At 53.9% G+C, this 19,043-nt stretch overlaps 2 protein-coding genes across 5 annotated transcripts in view; one reads left to right on the top strand and one right to left on the bottom strand.

The window, feature by feature from the left end:
• HIPK2 (homeodomain interacting protein kinase 2) overlaps positions 1–19,043 on the bottom strand; it is a 196,980-nt gene that overhangs the window by 40,763 nt on the left and 137,174 nt on the right. The window contains exon 15 of one of the 4 annotated variants that reach the window (XM_081287440.1): positions 5,888–5,944. The exons of the other annotated variants lie outside the window; for them this stretch is intronic. Within the exon in view, the coding sequence (XP_081143566.1) occupies positions 5,903–5,944 (42 nt within the window). The 3' untranslated portion in view covers positions 5,888–5,902. Of the gene's footprint in view, positions 1–5,887; positions 5,945–19,043 lie in introns of those variants that run through there. 4 annotated transcript variants of the gene reach the window in all.
• On the top strand, positions 131–14,650 carry CLEC2L (C-type lectin domain family 2 member L). The gene is made up of 5 exons (XM_081287472.1): positions 131–710; positions 8,100–8,174; positions 11,084–11,250; positions 11,787–11,887; positions 13,604–14,650. The coding sequence occupies exons 1-5, from the start codon at positions 512–514 to the stop codon at positions 13,713–13,715; spliced, it is 654 nt and encodes a 217-aa protein (XP_081143598.1). The 5' UTR covers positions 131–511; the 3' UTR covers positions 13,716–14,650.

Consider the following 19,043-nt stretch of genomic DNA (forward strand, 5'->3'; position numbering starts at 1 on the left):
GCGCCCCCTCTGCTTGGCATTCAGGGCGGCCCAGAAGAAAGCCCTCATCTTCCTTGTGGCCCACGACACTGTCCCGGAAAGTTCATTCCCGTTTTTAGATGACAATCAAGAGGCGCGGAGGTGGAGCTAGGTTACAACCCGGTCTCCTGGCCGGGGACAGCGCGCCGGCTCTGCTCTGCGGCATCCGGCCTCCTGCCCAGGGAGCGGGTGGCGGGGCTGGGGACGCGGCTGTCCCGGCTCGAGGCGCCTCCTCCCTGCGGCCACCTGGTCCGACCGCGGCTCCCGCGCCCCCTCACTCCTCCCCCGCCGGCTCTGCGCAGGCTGCGGCGGGGCCGGGGAGGCGCGGCGCGCACGGCGGCGGCGGCGACCGGCGCAGCGGCTCGGGCGCGGGGAGCCCGCTCAGCCCTCGCCCCGCCGAGCCGGCCTGGGGGGCCCGCAGGGTGCGCGGAGCGCCGAGTGCGCGTGCGGCTGCGGCCCGCACCCCGGGGCACGAGCGCGGGCGCGGCGCGGCATGGAGCCCGCCCCAGAGCCGGTCCGCGAGCCCCCGGCGAGGACCCGGCCGCCGCCGCCCGCCGCGCGCCCCGCGCCCGCCCCCGCCGCCCCCAGGCCGCGCTCGCCCGCCGAAGCCGAGGGCCGCGGCCCCGAGGCGTTGCTGCGCCGCTCGGGCTCGGGCTACGAGGGCAGCACCAGCTGGAAGGCGGCCTTGGAGGGTAAGCGCAGCCCTCCACCCGGACCCGGACCCTGCAGTCACCTTGGCACCGCGGAGGGGAGGGCCGGGAGCGCAGCCTGGATTCCCGCGGGTGACAGGAGTCCCCGGGACTCGTTCCTGGCAGGGCAGGTAGGGGCAGTGGAGCGGGAGGGGGCCGCTGGGGACCGGCTCCGTCCACAGCCTGGCCCCCGCGCCCTGCCAATTCACTCCTTGACCTTGGGAGCGAGCCTTGTGCTCTGAGCCTTCTTCCCTCCCGCGCGGGGAGGTCGCTTACTGTCCAGCACGCTCCTGACCGGCCTCTTGGGACGGTGGCCTGGCTCTGTAGTAGTGAAGCTGTCGTGGGCAGAGCCAGAAGCCCTGGGGGCTGGGAGGGAGCGCTGGTGGCAGTGGGGCACTGTGAGGAAGGGTCTCTAGAGACGCTTCATTTCTAGGTCGCAGGTCCCACCCAGCCTTCCAGTTAGAGGGGCTCAGGGAGTGACCCCTGGCTGGCCAGAGAGTAGTAACCAAGTGGGACATAGACGTCAAGTTCATGAGTTCTTTTAGGAAACTTGTGTTGGCTGCCACTGGAGATGCTGCAGTTGGCAGGAGAGGGGTCTGGCCCTCCAGATCCCTCTCAGGGTGCTCCTGACACCCCTGGTCCAAGGGCCAAGGAGGAACTGGGCAGCATGAATGAGGAAGGGTGAGTCAGAAAAGGAGGGCTCCCTGGCCTAGGTGACCTCTTAGAGGGTCTGGAGAGGACAGGGAAGGGGGCACTGGCTTTAAGGAGTGACAAATTCAGGGGCTGGTGGCAGGAGCTAACTGGGTGTGGAGAACTGAGCCCCAGAACTTGGACCCTGGCCAGTGAGGCCACGACCCCGAAGGGCCAGGTGGGAAGGGCTGCTAGGCCTTGCCAAGGAGTTTGGCCTTGGTTCTGAAGCGGTGGTTGAGGGGTTGCCCTGGTGGGTTTCCTCTTGGAAGACTGCAGGTGGCCCTGAGGGTGGGACCCAGCCAGGTTTGAGGTGAGCAGGGAGGGGCTGTGGTGAGGAGGGACAGAGCCAGCACTGTGCATAGGCAGGTTGTGGGGCTGCTGAGCCACGAGGGCATGTGAAAGGCTGTGGGCAGGGCCTGGGGACTCTCTGTGGAGGGCCGTGCAGACCTGGAGGGGAAGCCTATGGTGGTTAGGGACAAAGGAGCAATGTGCCCAAGTGGGAGGGCCAGTACAGGGGCACACTGCACTGGGAAGGGCTGGGTAGAACGAAGGTACCACTCTTTGACGTGGGTCTCCTGGTTGTTGGATTGGCCCTGTGACCCAGGACTCCCTCCCACCCAAGGTGTTTCTTTTGTACTGGGATTGAACCCAGGGGTGCTTAGCCACCGAGCACATCCCCAGCCCTGTTTTGTATTTTCTTAGAGACAGGGTCTCACTGAGTTGCTTAGTGCCTTGCTAAGTTGCTGAGGCTGGCTTTGAACTTGTGGTCCTCCTGCCTCAGCCTTCCTGGCCGCTGGGATCACAGGTGTGCACCACTGTGCCCGACAGGGTTTTCTTGAAGTTGCTTCTTCCCTTCGCCGTATTTCTTGGTTCATCCTCTTGTAAGCATCTCTGAAGTTTTCACCTGCCTAGCCTTAACCCCAACCCCCATTGTGTGTGGCAATTTCAGGGGTGGTGTGGCCTCTTTTAGCGCCTCCTGCTGGCTGGTTCCCATTGCACTTCCCACCCTGAACCTGATGCTGGCCCCTTGTGCTTCCTACTGCCCACTCTGCTGGCTGACCCCCGCAGGTCACTGAAGGAGAGACGGCACCCTGGGCAGAGGTTATCTCTGGGCTGGGGTCCCGCCCACTCCTGTGCTTGGCATCTACCATTGGTGCAGCCTTCTCTTGGCTGTCCTGGCCCATTTCCCTACTGGCCTTGCTCTGTGACTCATGCCTGTGTCCCCTGACCTCCCCAGGTACACCCTGGAGCAGTCCCATCCTTGGGAGCTGGGGTACTTGGGTGTTCCGCATCTCATCCTATTGCCTCTCTCTACAGGACTTCTAGGGTCTGGAATCTGAGAACCTGCCAGGGACCCCTCTCTGCTGGTCCCCTGAAGGTCTCCTGCGTGTTTCTTGGGTGCTCCCCTTCTCCTGTCAGAAGGGGTGGCTGGCGGGGTAGGGCTGTCCTCTTCAGGGGTCGGTCATGTTGGCCGAGCGCTGGCCTTTCCACTGTTTTCTACTGTCCCTCATCCTGTCTGCAATGTCCGGGCACCGTTCTGCACATCCTGCCCTCACAGAGACCCCGGACAGGGCAGAGACAGAGTGGTGAGGTACAAAGAGCCCTCTGTCCAGAAATCTAGAGCCAGGCACTTCCATCACCACGGGCTGGCAGGCTTTTGGTTTTCAAGCTTATTTGAGCCTCAGCTTCCTCATTTGCTGAGTGTGGTTCTGTCATGATGAACCCTGTCCCCAGCTCCCTGGATGTGGCACCCTGTAGCCTCAATAGGAGAACCCAGGGAATGTGGGTGACCTGCTATCATTTGAAATCCTTTGACACTAGTCTGCCAACTTTGAGTCTGCTGGAGTTCACGTAGGGACACATTATGGTTGGGATGTGGGACCCAGGGGTTTTGTAGACTGTGCTCAATTAAATGTATGTTTGGAGAGAAACGGGAGACTCTTTGTTTTGTTTTGTTTTTGGTACTAGGAATTGAACCCAAGGGTGCTCTACCACTGAGCTACATCCCCAGCCCCTTTTATTTTTTTGAAACAGAGTCTTGCTAAGTTGCTGGGGCTGGCTTCAAACTTGTGATCCTCCTGCCTCAGCCTCCTGTGTCACTGGGATTATAGGCGTGTGCCACTGCACCTGGCTAAGGGGAGACTTCTTGATTTGGCCAGGCTTAGCCCCCAGAGGCACCTGTGCTCTGCAATTACTGTGGGCCAAGTGTTTATCAAGTACCTGCTGTGTGCTGGACCCTGTGCTGGGGCTTCGAAATAATCACCACATTTAATCCTTCCCTCTGCCCTTGAGGGGTGTTGGTAGGCACTGTCTCTATTTTATAGGTGAGGACATGGAGACTGAGAGTCTAAGTGTCCCGGTCTGTTAACACAGGAAACTCCCGTGGGGTTTGCCTTTCCGCGCCGAGGACTCAGGCGCGGAGAGGCTAATTGGATTAATCAAATTGCGCTTGCTGGGCACATGGCGCTGTTCCCCTTGCTCCTCAGACAAACCTGCCACTTCAGGGCATGCTGCTTTTCCTCCTCAAGGATTAAGTGAATTATAGAGCTGCTTCGGCCAGAAAGCCAAGGTGGGAGCCCTGGTCTTGAAGACTCCATAGACGAACTCTCAGTTTTACAATTAGAAAAGAAGACAAAGTGCCCTGGGTCCAGGCTGCTCTCCCCGTGGACACAGCCCTCGCCTTCCACCCCAGCTCAAGCAAGATGCTAGACAAGGTGACCCAGAGCTCCTGCCTGGATTCTGGAAACACCGGGAGGGGTGAAGATATTTCTGGCATTGGGGGCAAAGTGGCCTGGGGTGAGGGAGAGGGGACACAGTGATTCTGCATAACTCAGGCTATGGATTTTCCAGTGCGCACCAATTCTGAATTTTTAATGTTGAAAGTTTCTTGATTAGGCCTAAACCCACAACTTCCTGGTGAAAACCACATACATACATTTAGCAAAACCTCTTAAAAAATTACCAAGCTCCATATTTGATAGTTTTAATAAGCAAGATTTTTCTGGCCAGGCTGCACCCTGGTGGCCTAGAGACGTCAGCGCGAGGATGATGGGAGCTTGGTCTGGGTCGAGGGGCCAGATTTTTTCAGCGGTTCCTTCTAATATTAGGCTAAATCCTACACAGTCGGAAACCTGAACAGACCTGTGAGCTCCAGCTCAGTGCATAGTGCTCTAGTGCAGAGTAGGAATGATTTCTGAATTAGACATTGAATTGAGTTCCCACCAGAAGAGAGACGTTGAGGTCCCAAGCCCCACACTTGGAGTGTGACCTTGTATGGAAATATAGTCCTGGTAGATGTATTAGTTAAGGTCAGACTGGAGTTGGGTGGGCCCTAATCCAACATGACCTGTGTCCTTAGAGAAGTCAGAGATGCACAGGGGGAGCCCATGTGACCTCAAAGGCAGAGGCTGTATGGATGTAGCTGCAGGCCAAGGAGTCTGAGGACTTTGGGCAAACCACCAGGAGCTAGGATGAGGCAAGGGAGGATTCCCTACAGATTTCAGAGGGAGCATGGCCACAGTGATACCCCAACTTTTAGCTTATGGCCCCCAGAACTATGAGAGTGTGCACTGATGTTTTGAAGCCCCAGACTGTATATTTTGCTAAGGCAGCTCCAGAAAACCAATACAATGAGAAAACCCACACAGTGTGTCCAGCCACACTGGTGTCCTTGGGGAGAGCGGGCAGTGAACAGTGTGTTGGGGCTGCTGTGTGTCCTCCCTGCTCACAGTGCAGTGGTGCAGAGCTAGCCCCCTACAGGAGTGAAGAGGCCCCCCAGTCCTGGCGCGGTGGAGACACATGTGCACACCCCCCTGTCCCGCCGAGTTCCCGCACACTCGGCTGGATTTCAGGCTGATCTGGGGTCTTGTCATTCAGTGTAGCTACGTCCCCTCGTGTTTTCTGAGTCCCAGTGGTGTTGCTCTGGAACATGCAAGGTAATGACCAAGTCCTATTTTAGGGAATCCAAGGAGGACTTGGACTTGGACTTAGTAAGGATGTGATTCTGGGCTGGGGAAACTGCTCAGTTGGGAGAGGGCTTGCCGCACACACACACACAAGGCCCTGGGTTCAACCCCCAGCACCACACACAAAAAAGGATTCCGTCCTTACCCCAAGGAAGCCCAGGACTGATCATCACATTGTAGGGATGGCAATGGCTCACAGTGACCTAGAGTGTACCAAGCCGGGCACAGCACTAAGCATTGTACAGTTGTCCTTTGGTATCCACAGGGGGTTGGTTCTATGAAGCCCCTGGGATGCCCAAATCCAAGTCCCTTTTATGAAATGGTGCAGTATTTGCATAGAACCTGAAGACCTCGTCTTGTGGGTTTTAAGTCATCTCTAGATTGTGTAAGATAGTTGCACTATACGGTTAGGGAGTGATGACAAGAAACTAAAGCCTGTCCATAGTCAGTACAGAGGTGACTTTTTTCTGAATGAGTATTCAGTCTGTAGTTGGTTGAATCCACAGAGGCAGAGCCTGGGGAGCTGACTGCTCACTGACTTTATGTATGATCCCAAGAGGCAGGCGCCCTCGTGACCTCATTCTAAAGATGGAGAGAAGCAAAATAGAGGCTGAGTAACTTTGCCATGTGCACACATCCAGAGAGGAACACAGCGGATCTGAACCCGGGCAAGGCGGTGTCGGATGCCGTGTTCTCACCCTCAGTGTGCGGGGGCTCCAGTCCCCACGTCAGAGAAAGAGGGGAGATGAAGGATGACCCAGGGTGCTCACCACAATGATATCCTGCAGCCCCAAGGCACGCAGCCTGTACCACTCATCACCGAGGAGAGGACAGCAAGGCAGAGACTAAAGAGCCTTGTCCTCCAGGGCAGGTGGGGCCTCTGCCAGAGCCCCCACCTCACTCCTGCTGGAGGCCGGTGGAGAGCCTTGGAGGAGCCCAAGGCCTTGCCCGCCCATCCAGATGGCAGCTGAATGCCTTACTCCTGCTCCTTCCCCCTAGAAGCCCTTAATGCAACAGCAAAGGGACATTTAAAGGCCACACTCAGCAAGGACAGGAGAGAAGACCAGGGCAACAAAACTGGGAGCTTGGGGGCAGATGGGTGTGACTAGTGCCAGCCCACTTGAGAAGGCCCGGAAAGCAGGGGACCCCCTGAGTCCCATGTGAGGGCCCCAGGGCTCAGGGAAGGGCTGTGGAGGCAGATGGGGCTGAGAACAGGACTGGTGGACCACGGCTTTGAGGAGGAGTTCAGGCCCATTCACACGGCCTCTCCCCAGCCCTGGTAGGAACCCAAGGTAGAATCTCTCAAGAAAGAGGCCCTCTAGACAGAACTGCCACACTGAGAACAGCAGGGTGCTGGGGACAGCCTCCCGCCTCCTTGGGAGGATCCTCAGCCAAGCCTACACCCTCTAGGAGAGAAAACAGGAGGCGTCTCCAGGAACTCTGACCCACTCAAGAGGAAAATTCCCAGGAGCTTGGCAGTCATCCCTGAGGGTCAGCCCAGCCAGATCCCTGGTCAGCCCAGCCAGATCCCTCTGCCGGGCCCACAGTTACCAAGATCCCTCTGCCGGCCACAGTTACCAAGATCCCTCTGCCGGCCACAGTTACCAAGATCCCTCTGCCGGGCCCACAGTTACCAAGACCCTGCAGGGACTCTGAAGCTTCAGGGAACTCTAGTCTTTCTGTCTTGATCATGAATAAATAGCCAAGGATCTCAGCCATTGTAGGAAATTACAAATGAGCAAGGAATTATCAATTTGGAAGAAACAGAGATTGAACCCTCCCCGCAAATATCAGTAATAGCTTCAGACAAGAGATAAGTGAAACTACTGCATCATTAAAAAACAAAAGTAGGATGTCTTCAGAGGGGATAGTCACAGAACAGCACCAACAGAACAAAAAATCCTTGGAAATCAAACAATCACCCTTATGAAAAGTTCAGTAGAAGAGTAGGAAGACCGAGTTGAGAAGATCTTCCAGGAAATAGAACGAAAGGTAAAGAGAGAGAGAATAAGGGTGGGAGAAAAGGAGACATTGGAGAGCCAGTCCAAGAGATCCAACATTTGAATAATATGATCTCCAGGAAGGAATGAAAAGTGGAGGAGAGGAAATCACCAATGATATAATTAAAGAAAATTTCCTGGGACTGAAGGACTCAACCCAGATTTAAAGAGCCCTTTGACTAAACAGAATAAACTTCTGACACATCCTTCAACACATCTACAACTAAAAATATTTTAAAAAATGCATGTCTAAAGCCTAAAAGGGTTTCTTTGTTAACTACAAAAACTACATAAAAATGGTAAGCGATAACAATAACAGAAAAAGAGAACCTAGTGAATCAGGGAGAGCGCAGATGGTGGCAGGGTTCCCCGTACAGGGGAGGAGGAGGACCTCAGGGGCAGAGACGCCACTTCAGACTCTGAGGGCCTGGGGGTTTTGTGAGGAGCCTGTTTGGCTGAGATCTGGGTCAGGGGAGAGAAGTAGCAGAAGATTCAAGTTTGGGAAGCTCTGGCTGCGGCAGGAGGGTGGGCAGTCGGGAGCCCTGCAGGGTGTTTGAGCGGGGGAATGGTGGGTGGGACTGGGTCAGTGGCCCTCAGTCTGGGGGCATCAGAATCACCTGGTGCTGCTCACGGCCCAGGCTGCAGGCGTTGCCCTCCGATTCTGTCAGGCCCCGGGCCTGCTGGGGGGTTGGTAATGGGGCGAGCGGTGGGTCTTGACTCCTTTCTCTCCTCCTCAGACACCACCACGCGGCTCCTGCTGGGGGCCATCGCGGTCCTTCTGTTTGCCATCCTGGTGGTGATGAGCATCCTGGGTAAGCACGCATGTCAGAGCGCTCATGTAATTCGGCTTATAGGCTCCACATAGGTAGAGAGGGTCCTGATGCCAGGAATTCTGGGGTGAGGGGACAAAGTAGATCAACCGTACAGTGTTGGCTGGTATGGCTTCAGCCTAGCTAAGACTGCACGCGTGGACTGCACGTGTCCTCTTTACTCAGCCAGGTGTGGGAAGTAGAGATGTTACTTAGGTATTATTGTATCAATGCTCCGAGAACTCTGAGCAAATGTGGGGTAGTTTAGGCAGGCAGTGATCATGGAGGAGATGGCTTGTGATATATATAAGGGACTTTATATGTCACATTCATTCAATAACATTTGCTGAGTCTTGTTTCATGTTAGACCCTCGACTAGGTGCTAGGAAAAAAAAAAGAGAGAGAGAGAGAGAGAGAGAGATGAGCATGACAGTCTGACATCTGTCCAGGGCTAAGTGCAGTAGTGAGAGGTCTACTGTCCGTAGCTTTCCAGAGCAGGAAATGTGCTGGACCATGAAGAATTAATAGGAATTTCCTAAAGTCCAAGAGGCAGAGAATGTTTGGGAGGGAAAAAGTTTCCTTCTACTCTGTTATGTTCAGTACCTGGGGACATGCAACAACAGATTAACAGGAGGAAAGATAAGCTTTTTTGTAATATTTCCATGGCTGGGAGTTCAAGGAATGAAACTTCAAGAAGTGGTTAGACTCAGAGGCTTATATATCCTTTTCACAGAATAAAGGAATTTGAACTTAAAGAGATGATAAATTATAGCGAAGTGGAAATTATGGGAGAACTAATAGAAAATGAAGGCTATTTTTGTAAGGTTTCTGGGTGTAGACTCATCTCGGTATTTGATGATATGAATTGTACTTTTCTCCCTGGCTTGGGATGGGAGGTGTATGTGTGTGTGTGTGTGTGTGTGTTTGTGTGTGTGTGTGTATGAGAGAGAGAGGGGGGGGGAGGGAGGGAGGGAGGGGGAGAGAGAAGTGAGAGAGAACCTCACAAGGGAAATGTATGCCCTGCTTTTAGGCAGTGGAGGGCAGAGAACTCTTTCTGTACCTGTTAATCTGTAGTTACCTCCAGTGCAGAATAATTCTTAAGCTCAAGTGTTTTAGGGTGGTACATACTGGACCCCATCGAGGGAAGAGAACATTCTAAGGGGGAGAAGCCTAAGAAACATGGAGTGTCCTGCAGGACTGAAAAGGTCAAAGAAATAAAAAAAAGAGTGGGTGAGGTTCTGTGAGTAGAGAATTTGGCTACTCTATTTTTAATTTTTATTTAAACATTTTTTTAGTTGTTGTTGGACACAATATTTTTATTTTACTTATTTATTTTTATGTATTGCCCAGGATTGAACCCTGTGCCTCACATGTGCTAGGCGAGCACTCTACTGAGCCCCAGCCCCAGCCCTGAATTTGGCTACTCTTGAGGGTCTGAAGTCAAAGTGTGTTGTGGCTTCTGTAGGGTATGCAGGAGTGATTTCTGTGCTCCTGTCTTTAATTTTTGGAAAGTGCTGTAAGACCAGGGATAGATTCCTTAAAACGGGGACAGGTCCACCAACGGTTTCCAACCCTGCCAAATACTCCCCTATATATTGCACATTAGGAGAAGGGTCGAGAGCGTTAGGAATAGATACAGTGGTCACCAGCACCAGCTTGGATTTACCTAGAATAATTACTGCAAATTAAACCACTTTCCTTTTTATCCTATTGCTGGGTGGGGGGTCAGGACACTGTGTGGCCAACACATAGGATGATTTCCATGAAGCACCAGAGTCTCTCAGCAGATTCTGTGGGGATTGGTTGAAAGATAGCACCTCAGGCCCTCGCTCCTAAGTGGACTTGCATCTCACGGAACAGGCACACCCAGGGAGGGCCACCAATTAGGCAGTGTCCACATGGCTGTGGACCCCTGGGGGTAAAATATTAAGATTAAAATTTACCTTTATGAACTCAAATGATGAATGTAATAAATGGGGAAGAAGTAAATATAAGTTTTTGGATTTGGATTTTAAAGGTGATATACACGTTTTGAACACTGGGAGGCCTGACTTGGAAACAGGTGCTCCCCAAACAATCTAAGGACATGGCTTTTATTCCTTTTAGCAAGGAGGCCCTCTGCTAGTTTGATGGAGACACTGAGCTTCCTTCCCAGAAAAGTGCTCATCTGCAGGGTCCACTCACTGAGGCCTCTGCAGACACAGGGCATGGCAACTGGAAACTGATGAGGCCACTGTACTCCTGTGTCCTGGTGGCAGGTTTCAGTGGTGATGTGGGGACACTGCAGTACAGGCGGGGTGAGGAGCTGTCCTGCTGGGAGGAGAGGGCATCTATGAGAGCCAGGCACAGGGGAGGATGATGTCCCCCTTCAAGCAGGAGAAGATGGAATGGTCTCTTTTGGTCACCCCAGAGGGCAGAGCCTGGACTTGTAGGTCCTAGGTTTAGGTCACAGGAGGGCAGGCCTAGGCTCAGTATTTAAAAAGAACTTTCTAGTAGGTCAGGGGTGGACACAACTGCTTTGCTAGATAATGAGGGGCTGAGGGGTTAAGGAAAGTGGGGTTAAGGAAACCATACTGCAGATGGTCCTATGCTGGCTGTAGAGAGAGGAGAGGCGCTTCTGGGTCTTTTCCCAGTCTGAGTTTCTGGGATTCTGTGCCTCTTGGAACTGGGAGAGAGGAGAGCCTACCCAGGGGCTAAGCTGATGTCACCACCCCCGGGGTAATGCGCTGGCCACCTTCCCCAGATCCTCTTATTCTTTGAGCCACTGACCTGTCACCTCCAGGCACTATGACATCCAGGGTGTCTCTGAAGGGTTCCAAAATCGAGGAGGGGTGGGCAGTGAAGTGGGCTTCCTGGGGGTCAGGTGGTGGCCAGGTGTGATGGCATGTGCCAACCCACCCTCTGCCCTGCAGCTTCCAAGGGCTGTATCAAGTGTGAGGCACCCTGCCCTGAGGACTGGCTGCTCTATGGAAGAAAGTGCTACTTCTTTTCGGAGGAGCCGAGGGACTGGAACACGGGCAGACAGTACTGCCACACCCACGAGGCTGCGCTGGCCGTCATTCAGAGCCAGAAGGAGCTGGTGAGTGCTGTGGAGTCAAAGGGAGGGACCCCCAGGGCCCCAACCTGGCTGTAAGGGGAGACCAACACCCAAGCACACAATGTCCCCTGACTGTCCCCAGGCCACCCAGACACTGCACAGCTACAGGGATGCAGGCGAGAATCACTGGGATCTGAACAGGTCCCACCCCCACTGTCAAGGCCACTTACTTACTGGTATCATAAAGCACAAGAATCACAATGACAGACACTTGGGAAATGTAAAAACGCACCGCCAATCTACTGCTCCAAGTCAGGACAAGCTCTTACTTAACACCCCGAACAGCTTCATCAATAGGAACGCGGAAGAAGCAGAACCCACGAACTTCTTGGTGGCCTGGGGTTCCTGGCTCCTCGGGCACTGCAGGCACGCGCCCTGCAGCCGGGAGCTCTCCAACCCTGGCTGATGCCCCCGCAGGACCCGTACAGGAGCCAGGGTTTCTCGGCCCAGATTTGTCGCAGGGCGAGCCCCAGCCGGGAGACTGCACCTGATGCCCAGCTTTCCCTCTCCTTTTGCAGGAATTTATGTTCAAGTTCACGCGGAGGGAGCCCTGGATTGGCCTGCGCAGAGTTGGCGATGAATTCCACTGGGTCAACGGGGACCCCTTTGACCCCGACACGTGAGCTGGGACTTCATCTTCTAGAAGACCAGGGAGCTTAGCGGGGACGCCCTAGGCCCCAGACCCCACTTTGTGAGAAAGTCACAGGGTTTCCTGGGAGCTAGAGATACAGTCCCGGGCCGAGACCGTCTGTGAAAATCGCTTCCCTTCTCCTTCCCGGCGGTCCAGCCTCGTCTGGTGGCCCTGTCCACATGGCCATCAGAGCTTCGCGGCGTCTGGCCAGCCTCACTGTCTGTGCCCCGCCCTTGGCACGCCCCCTCCATATGCTCCGCCCACCCTGTTCAGCCACAGGGGGAGAGGGAAGGGGAGGCGTGCCCTGGATGTCCTCCATTGGCCAGAAGTTAGTCACATGACCGCACCCTGCCGCAAGGTAGGGTGGAAGGCGGAATCCCAGTTCTGGGCCACAGCGTGCTGCGCATGCGCTCACTGTGGAAGAAAGGGGATCTGACAGTTGTTCGTCTCAGGCTCAGGCCTTCCCATGGTGGCATCATGTGCAGCCGTGGTCCGACTGGTGTGGCCCACGTAGTGTGGACCTAGGGGTGTGGTGCCACGCACGCTGGCTGATGTGGGGTGATAGTGGCAGCGTGGCGTGGTAACAGGGTGGTGATAGTGTAGATACGTGGGGGGCCAGTCTGGGCTCAGGGACACGTGGGGAGGACATGGAGGGTAATGGGAACCTGGGCTCCTAGTCTAGACTCTGCAGTCTGCACAGCTGCTAACCTGATGATGATGGCGTCCGAGGGTCCCAGGGCAGGAGCTAATGCAGAAGGGTAGAGAGGCCCTCAGACCCTCCTGGGAGCCAGAACTGGTGATGAGCCATCCTCCCCCCGGAGCTGGCTTAGGGCACAGCAGTTCCAGCAGCCTTCAAGGGTGCAGGGCTTGGGGGCAGCCTTCCCCTTTGCTCCCTCTTGCCCCCTGTGCTTTTCAGCGTCACCCCGTCTTGGTCCTCAGTGCCTCTTCATTTCTCCTCCGTACCCTGCCCTTAACTCAGAGCTTGGGAGACCCCTAAAGGCTGGGGACACAGAAGGGCTGAGTACCAGGCAAGGACCTCACCCTCTGGGCTCTTCTGATGTCCTCTCTTGTGGGAGCCCAGATGCCAGGGATCAGAAATCTGGTTGGACAAATGAGGTTTTCTTGACATGCACAGGTCCACTCATGGCGTCAGTAGATTCCTGTGTTATAGTTCAGCAGTCTGATATTACTGGGGTTGTCCTGATCTGCCCCTGACCTGTGAGGAGAGTTTAATTCATCCTGTCTCTGCTGAGTGTAGCCCACGGCAAGACACCAGGCACCTTCGGGGACCCAAGATGAGAGCTGCACAGCCCCTGCTGTGCAGAAGCTGGATGCTCAGGCATTAGTGGTGATAGACACAATCCCCTGAGGCTGTGAGGAGTGGTGCTCTGGGGTGCAGGCAGGGAGGGTGGAGGGTGGTCCTGAGCTGGGGACTTTGGAGCACAGGACATGGAGCTGACCCTGAAGGACTTGAAAGCAAGATGGGGAAGGGCAGTGTGAGGCCAGCAGTGCCCGGGAAGCCTTGGGTGGCCAGAGCCCAGGGTGGCCAGACAGTGGGAGGCCAGGTTTGACAGGTGGTCTGGGCTGGCTGTCCTGGAAGATGCTCCCAGTGATGGAGTGGGCAGGCGGGCTGCGGGGCCTCCCCGCCACCGGAGACGGGCTAGGCGGGCCCATTGTGAGTGCTCGTTTCTTCTCTGGCCACAGGTTTACCATCTCTGGCCCAGGGGAGTGTGTCTTCGTGGAGCCCACCAGGCTGGTGTCCACCGAGTGTCTGATGACCCGGCCCTGGGTGTGCAGCAAGATGGCCTATACATGAGGACGGTCAGGACAGAGGCGGCCCCTCTACCCAGGGCCAGGGGAGGCGACGGCTCCAAGACCTGCCTCGAGTGGGAGCCACCTGCCTCCTCCCAGCGGCCGCAGTGGAGAGGGTAGTCTCTGCCTTCCACCCCTCAGGCTCCACCCTCTCAGGCCCCTGGATCTGGTTTCCGTTGTCCCCAGGCAGGTCCTGTGGCTCAGCAGTTAAACCCGGTATGCTAAGTAGAGTAGCCACCTCTCCACCTTACACACGCACACATGCACATGCACATGCGCACAACACAGCCCCTTCTCAGTGGCCTGTCCTTAGTCCTGTCACAAGCCCTTCACTGGCCCCATCTGGAACATTCCCTCCTTGCTGCAGCCCTGGGGCTCTGGGGAAGGCTGGGGGCTGGCACAGATGGTGGCCCCTCCCTGGTGGCTTCTCTCCAGGTAGCTGGGGGAGGAGGCAGGCGAGTCCTTCCTGTCACCTTGGCCAGCCCAGGGCCCTGAGGCTCCCTGCACCTGCCCTCGTTGCCTCCCTGGGGTCCTCAGGCTGGGCCCCTGCTGTGCTGTGGTGCTGTTGTATGGTCACTAATGGAATAAAGAGATGACTGATGTCCAGAGGGGTCCGCTGCCATTTGTTCTAGGGTCATAGCTTAGGGTGGGGGAAGCAGAGGGGTACAGTTGGCTGGGGCTACCACAGAGATGTACTTGCTCTAGTGTGGCAGGTGGTGGTGTGTAGGAGCGAGGATGGAAACCGCATATGCACACAGACACACTGTGCTCAGTCTTGTCCAGGCTGCATGTCACATACTTTATGACCTCAGGGCCTCGTTTAATTTGGGAGGCTGTGAAGTCATTCTTAGCTGTGTGAGGAGTGTGCTCCATTCTGGCTTCCTCATTACTATTCAGTGCAATGTGACAAATGTTTACGCACCTCCCATATGCCAGAGGATCCACGGCCTCATCCCCCAAGAGAGCAGAGAAAACAACTCAGAAAGCACTAGAGTGTTCTAGAACACTATAAAGGGGTAGTTTATTCTGCCTTGGGAGAGGACAGTGATGTGAATGGGAGGATTAGGTGATGGTCACTGAGGGCTGAGTTAGAGCTTGCCTGAGGCCTCTGGCCTCTTCCTGGACACCCTCTTGGTCTACCTGGGAGGAAGCAGGCCTGTGGAGGCTCTGAGGGTCCCCCTGTACCCCACATCAGAGGCCTTGGCTCAAGCCACAGTGCAACCTGGGCTCCCTGACCATCTGCGGGAGCCCCCAGCTGCCTGCCTGGTAGCTCGTGCTGGCCTTTGGGTCCTGGCCCATTTTCAGAAAATAGCTCTGAGGGAACCAGGTCCTGCTGTGCTCTGCCCAGTCCTTTCACTGACAAAGCTGCCATCTTGGTTTTGCTGACTTTTCTACATACTTTCCAGGCATTTTGTCAAACAGGTGTGGTTTGTGGCTTCATGCTTATCTTTGCTGGGGAGCCAGGAATTTGGGGGATCCCTTCTCCTCCATGAGTGGGGAAGCATGTTGCAGGGCTGGAGTTTGAGGAACTGGTGGGGTCTCACTGCACCTGTGCTCAGTCTTGTCCAGGGTGTGTTCGCCCTGTGTTCCACCCTCCAAGACAATAGGGCTCAAGGTCCTCAGAACCCTGCTTTACTCAGGTCCCTCATGAGTTCTTGCAGAAATGCGCCTCAGGCAAGGAGATGCTGCCTGGGGTTAATCTGCTGCCTTTCAGGGCCCCAGACAAGGAGCTGCAGAATGGTGGACCCACGGGCCTTCAGAGCCCTGCCTTCATTCTGCCTGTGGGCTGGGGATGGGGTGGGCAATGTCAGAACAGGGAACATTCACATCTTACTTCTTCTTAAACATCCAAATCCTGCTTCTGGAGACTTCAAGGCCCCCTGGCAGGTAAGTTCTTCTAACTTTGGATTTATCCAGGGACCACACAACCATCCTAAGTCAGTTGGCAAATCAGGTACCCTGGCCCAGGGTCGCCAGTGTTTTAAGACCTTCCTTATCTCCTCCACTGAGGAAGGAAATGCAAGATAAAAACAAAGCACAGCCAACTCCAGAAAGGTTGGGAATCCTTTCAATGGCTAGAAACCAGCCAGGCCACCAACCCACCTACACGGCTCAAGATTCCTGTGCTGTGCTCTTGGCAACCAGAGGGGGCAGCACTGAGAGCAGACCCCAGAGCTTGTGTCTCTTTTTAGAAGTGCCCATGGGACTGTCCCTCCTCAGCCTTGCTTCTCATGCCCTCAGCTGATCTTCCCAGAGCTGGGGACAGTGCTCCCCAGGCAAGTTCAAACCCAAATCTCAGCCAGTGCTCGGTGTAACCCCTGGAGCAGACAGGGCCTCTGAGGAGCCGGTCATGCACCAGGCGCTCCTCAGACATGATTTGGGAGGACTTTGAAGGACTCATGGGCATTGTTGGTGCTGTCCTGTGGGCCAGACAGTCTGAGTCATCTTCAGAACCCTCCAGGTCAGCGTCAGCAGCTATTCTAACCCCTGAGGAAAAGACCAGAGGGTTTAGGGGCTTGTTCCACAGTACACAGCCAGGAGCTGCAGCCAGGACTTGAACCCAACCCCATCCCCACAGGGTCTGTGGGAAGCTAAGGTGTAGCAGGCATGCTCCCTGCCCATGGGCAGCTCTGAGGAGGGAGGAGGGGGAGGGGACTGAGCAGGTGCCACCTTGGGAAAGGACACCGAGTGCCCACAGGCAATGCTCTTCTTGCCGCCTTTGTCCTCTGCACAGGACTGCCACATGAAAGGCCACAGGAGTTGGGGATGTGAAGAATGTCTCCGGTTCTCTGCCAGGCCCAGCTCCAGCTTCCTGGGGACACCTTCTCTAGCAATAGCCGTCGCCAGAAGCAGAAACCTTCTAAACTCTCTTTTGAACGTTTAAAACAAATTTCCTGTCTACCTTCCACCTCTATCCCCAGACCAGGGCAGGACAATTGCAAAAGTGACTCCCGTTTAGAAGCCACTGCCTTATAGCGATCCCGGAGTCCTCCCGGGGGCTTGAGTGAAGGAAGTCCCCTGACATGGAGAGGTGGGTGGAGAAACTTCCTTAGAGTCTGTGCTCAGCTCTCTTGGTTGGGGGAGGAATTCCATGGCTCCTCCTTTTACTATACCCTCTGGCTTCCGCCACCCTCAGAGAAGTTCTTCCCTGTTCTTTTAGCCTCTTGGCCAGTGGTGGCTGCCGCAGTCTTGGCTGGGCACAGAATCTTGTAGATTCAAACAGCAATTCTTTATTCCCGAACTCACACCGGCCTCCACACACGTTCTGGGGCAATCCCAGTTCTGCTGCCACCCAATTCACCTACTCCACGAGGCTTTCTTCCCAAAAATGCTCTCTGAATCTCACGAGAACTCAAAGGGAGCTCAGGTAGCAGGAACGCCCTATTTCCAGCAGCAATAATCCTCAACATCGAACTTCCCTAAAACCCAAGGTCTTAAACTGGGAACGCCCTAAACCCAAGGACCGGGATACTATACTTCCTCAAACTGCAGGATACACCCTAATCCTGGATCCATCCTCGTCCTTGAGTAGGGTCACCTTTCTCAAACACACATGCAATGTCAACAGCGAAATTAACATGGGGTACCCTGGCAAGGAAATTGATGCGTCATTCCTACTTGGTAATGGCCCTCAGCAGGTGGCCACCTTTTGTCAGTCGTGTTGTTATAGACTACTACCTGTCTGAGATTTGTGTGATGGCTTTTGGAACAGAAGAGGATTGTTATACTAGTTTGTATAATTATTACAAATATAATTATGGTACTAGTTTGCAATACAAGTTGCAATTTGCAACACAATACTATGGCAATACAATTTCCTCAAAAATGTAAAATAGTTCAGATCCATTTGCACTCCAAAGTTATTTTCTAGACCAAATTCTCAAGGTTGCCTAATTGCTATTTTTCCTGACCTTGGGTCTTCCTCTCAGCTGATGGCAACTGTCTTGAAGGTCTCAGAGACTATGTGAAGGCAGCCATGTCCCCAGTCTTATCTCTACTACGGCCAAACTAATTTGTTCAACTGAGTTTTCTTGCTTAAGCCACTTGGTCAATTTTATTTTAAACTGGTTGTACTTTGCCTTTTCAGCCTCCTACATTTTGAATTCCATTTTCTTTTATTCTGACCACAAAGGACTCATTCTTTCTGAAGTTCACCTCTTTCTTGTCCTGCTACAGGAGTGGCATCGCCCACCCAAGGCTGCATTCTTTTTTTTTTTTTTTTTTTTTTTTTTAAAGAGAGAGAGAGAGAGAAAGAGAGAGAGAGAATTTTTAATATTTACTTTTTAGTTTTTGGTGGACACAACATCTTTGTTTGTATGTGGTGCTGAGGATCAAACCCGGGCCGCACGCATGCCAGGCGAGCGCGCTACCGCTTGAGCCACATCCCCAGCCCAAGGCTGCATTCTTTCCCTAACAGCTTCTCAGAGTGACAGGGTCTGCTTTCTAGCTTTTCCATGTTTATCCCAGGTTTCACCAAAGCCTGACATGGGCCATCATCTTCCCAGCCCCTGAAACCAGTTTCTTTCTAAATAATTTTCTGTTCAGCTGCTAAGCTATGCCATGTAGTTTATTTTAGACTTTTGCTATAGAAGTACTTCACTTTCAGGAAGCAATTTCCATATTAGGGTAGTCTAATTCATAATAAACAAGCCTAAAAATTCAGCAGCTTAAACATAATAAAAAGGTTATATTCTTACTCTTTCTGGTTTTGTGCACTGTGGTTTTTGTGGGGCATAAAGTCATTTGGGGACCTAGGCTTCTTCTGTCCCATGGCCACACCATTCTTTGGGGGGGTCTCAGAATTCTTTCCTAGATCTTCCACATCTGACCAAAAATTGAGGGAAGAGAGTAAGGATAATTGTTTGTGAGTTTTTTAGGGGCCGGCCCTGCCATATTTATTTGCAAAGAAAGGAGATATATATATATATAGATCTGTGTGCTAAGGAAGGAGAGGTGACAGGTTTGAGTTTGGGAAATATTTAGCCAGTCTCACTACATGCCCTATTATTCCCATTTTATAGGTAAGATAGCTGAGGTCTGGGAGGGTTAGCAATTTCCCATTAATAAGCAACAGAGCCAGGAAATGAATTCAAATACAGCTGACCCCAAAGCTGTGTTCTGAATCACCAGGCCACCCAGGTCATCTTCTTTCATGCCTCACTCGCCTGAGACAGCTTTACACCTATGACAATCCATGCACTGTTTCCCATCTGTTGTGACCTTCTGTCAGTGGTTGATCAGTTCTCTTACAAGCAGCCCTAGTCTGTGGACTAGTCTGCCCATGGATAGAGCCTGAGGGCCACAGCAAGAGCTTAGGACACCGCTGAAACGG

This window comes from Spermophilus citellus (assembly GCF_964194105.1).
Source record: "Spermophilus citellus genome assembly, chromosome: 3".
Lineage (NCBI taxonomy): Eukaryota > Metazoa > Chordata > Mammalia > Rodentia > Sciuridae > Spermophilus > Spermophilus citellus.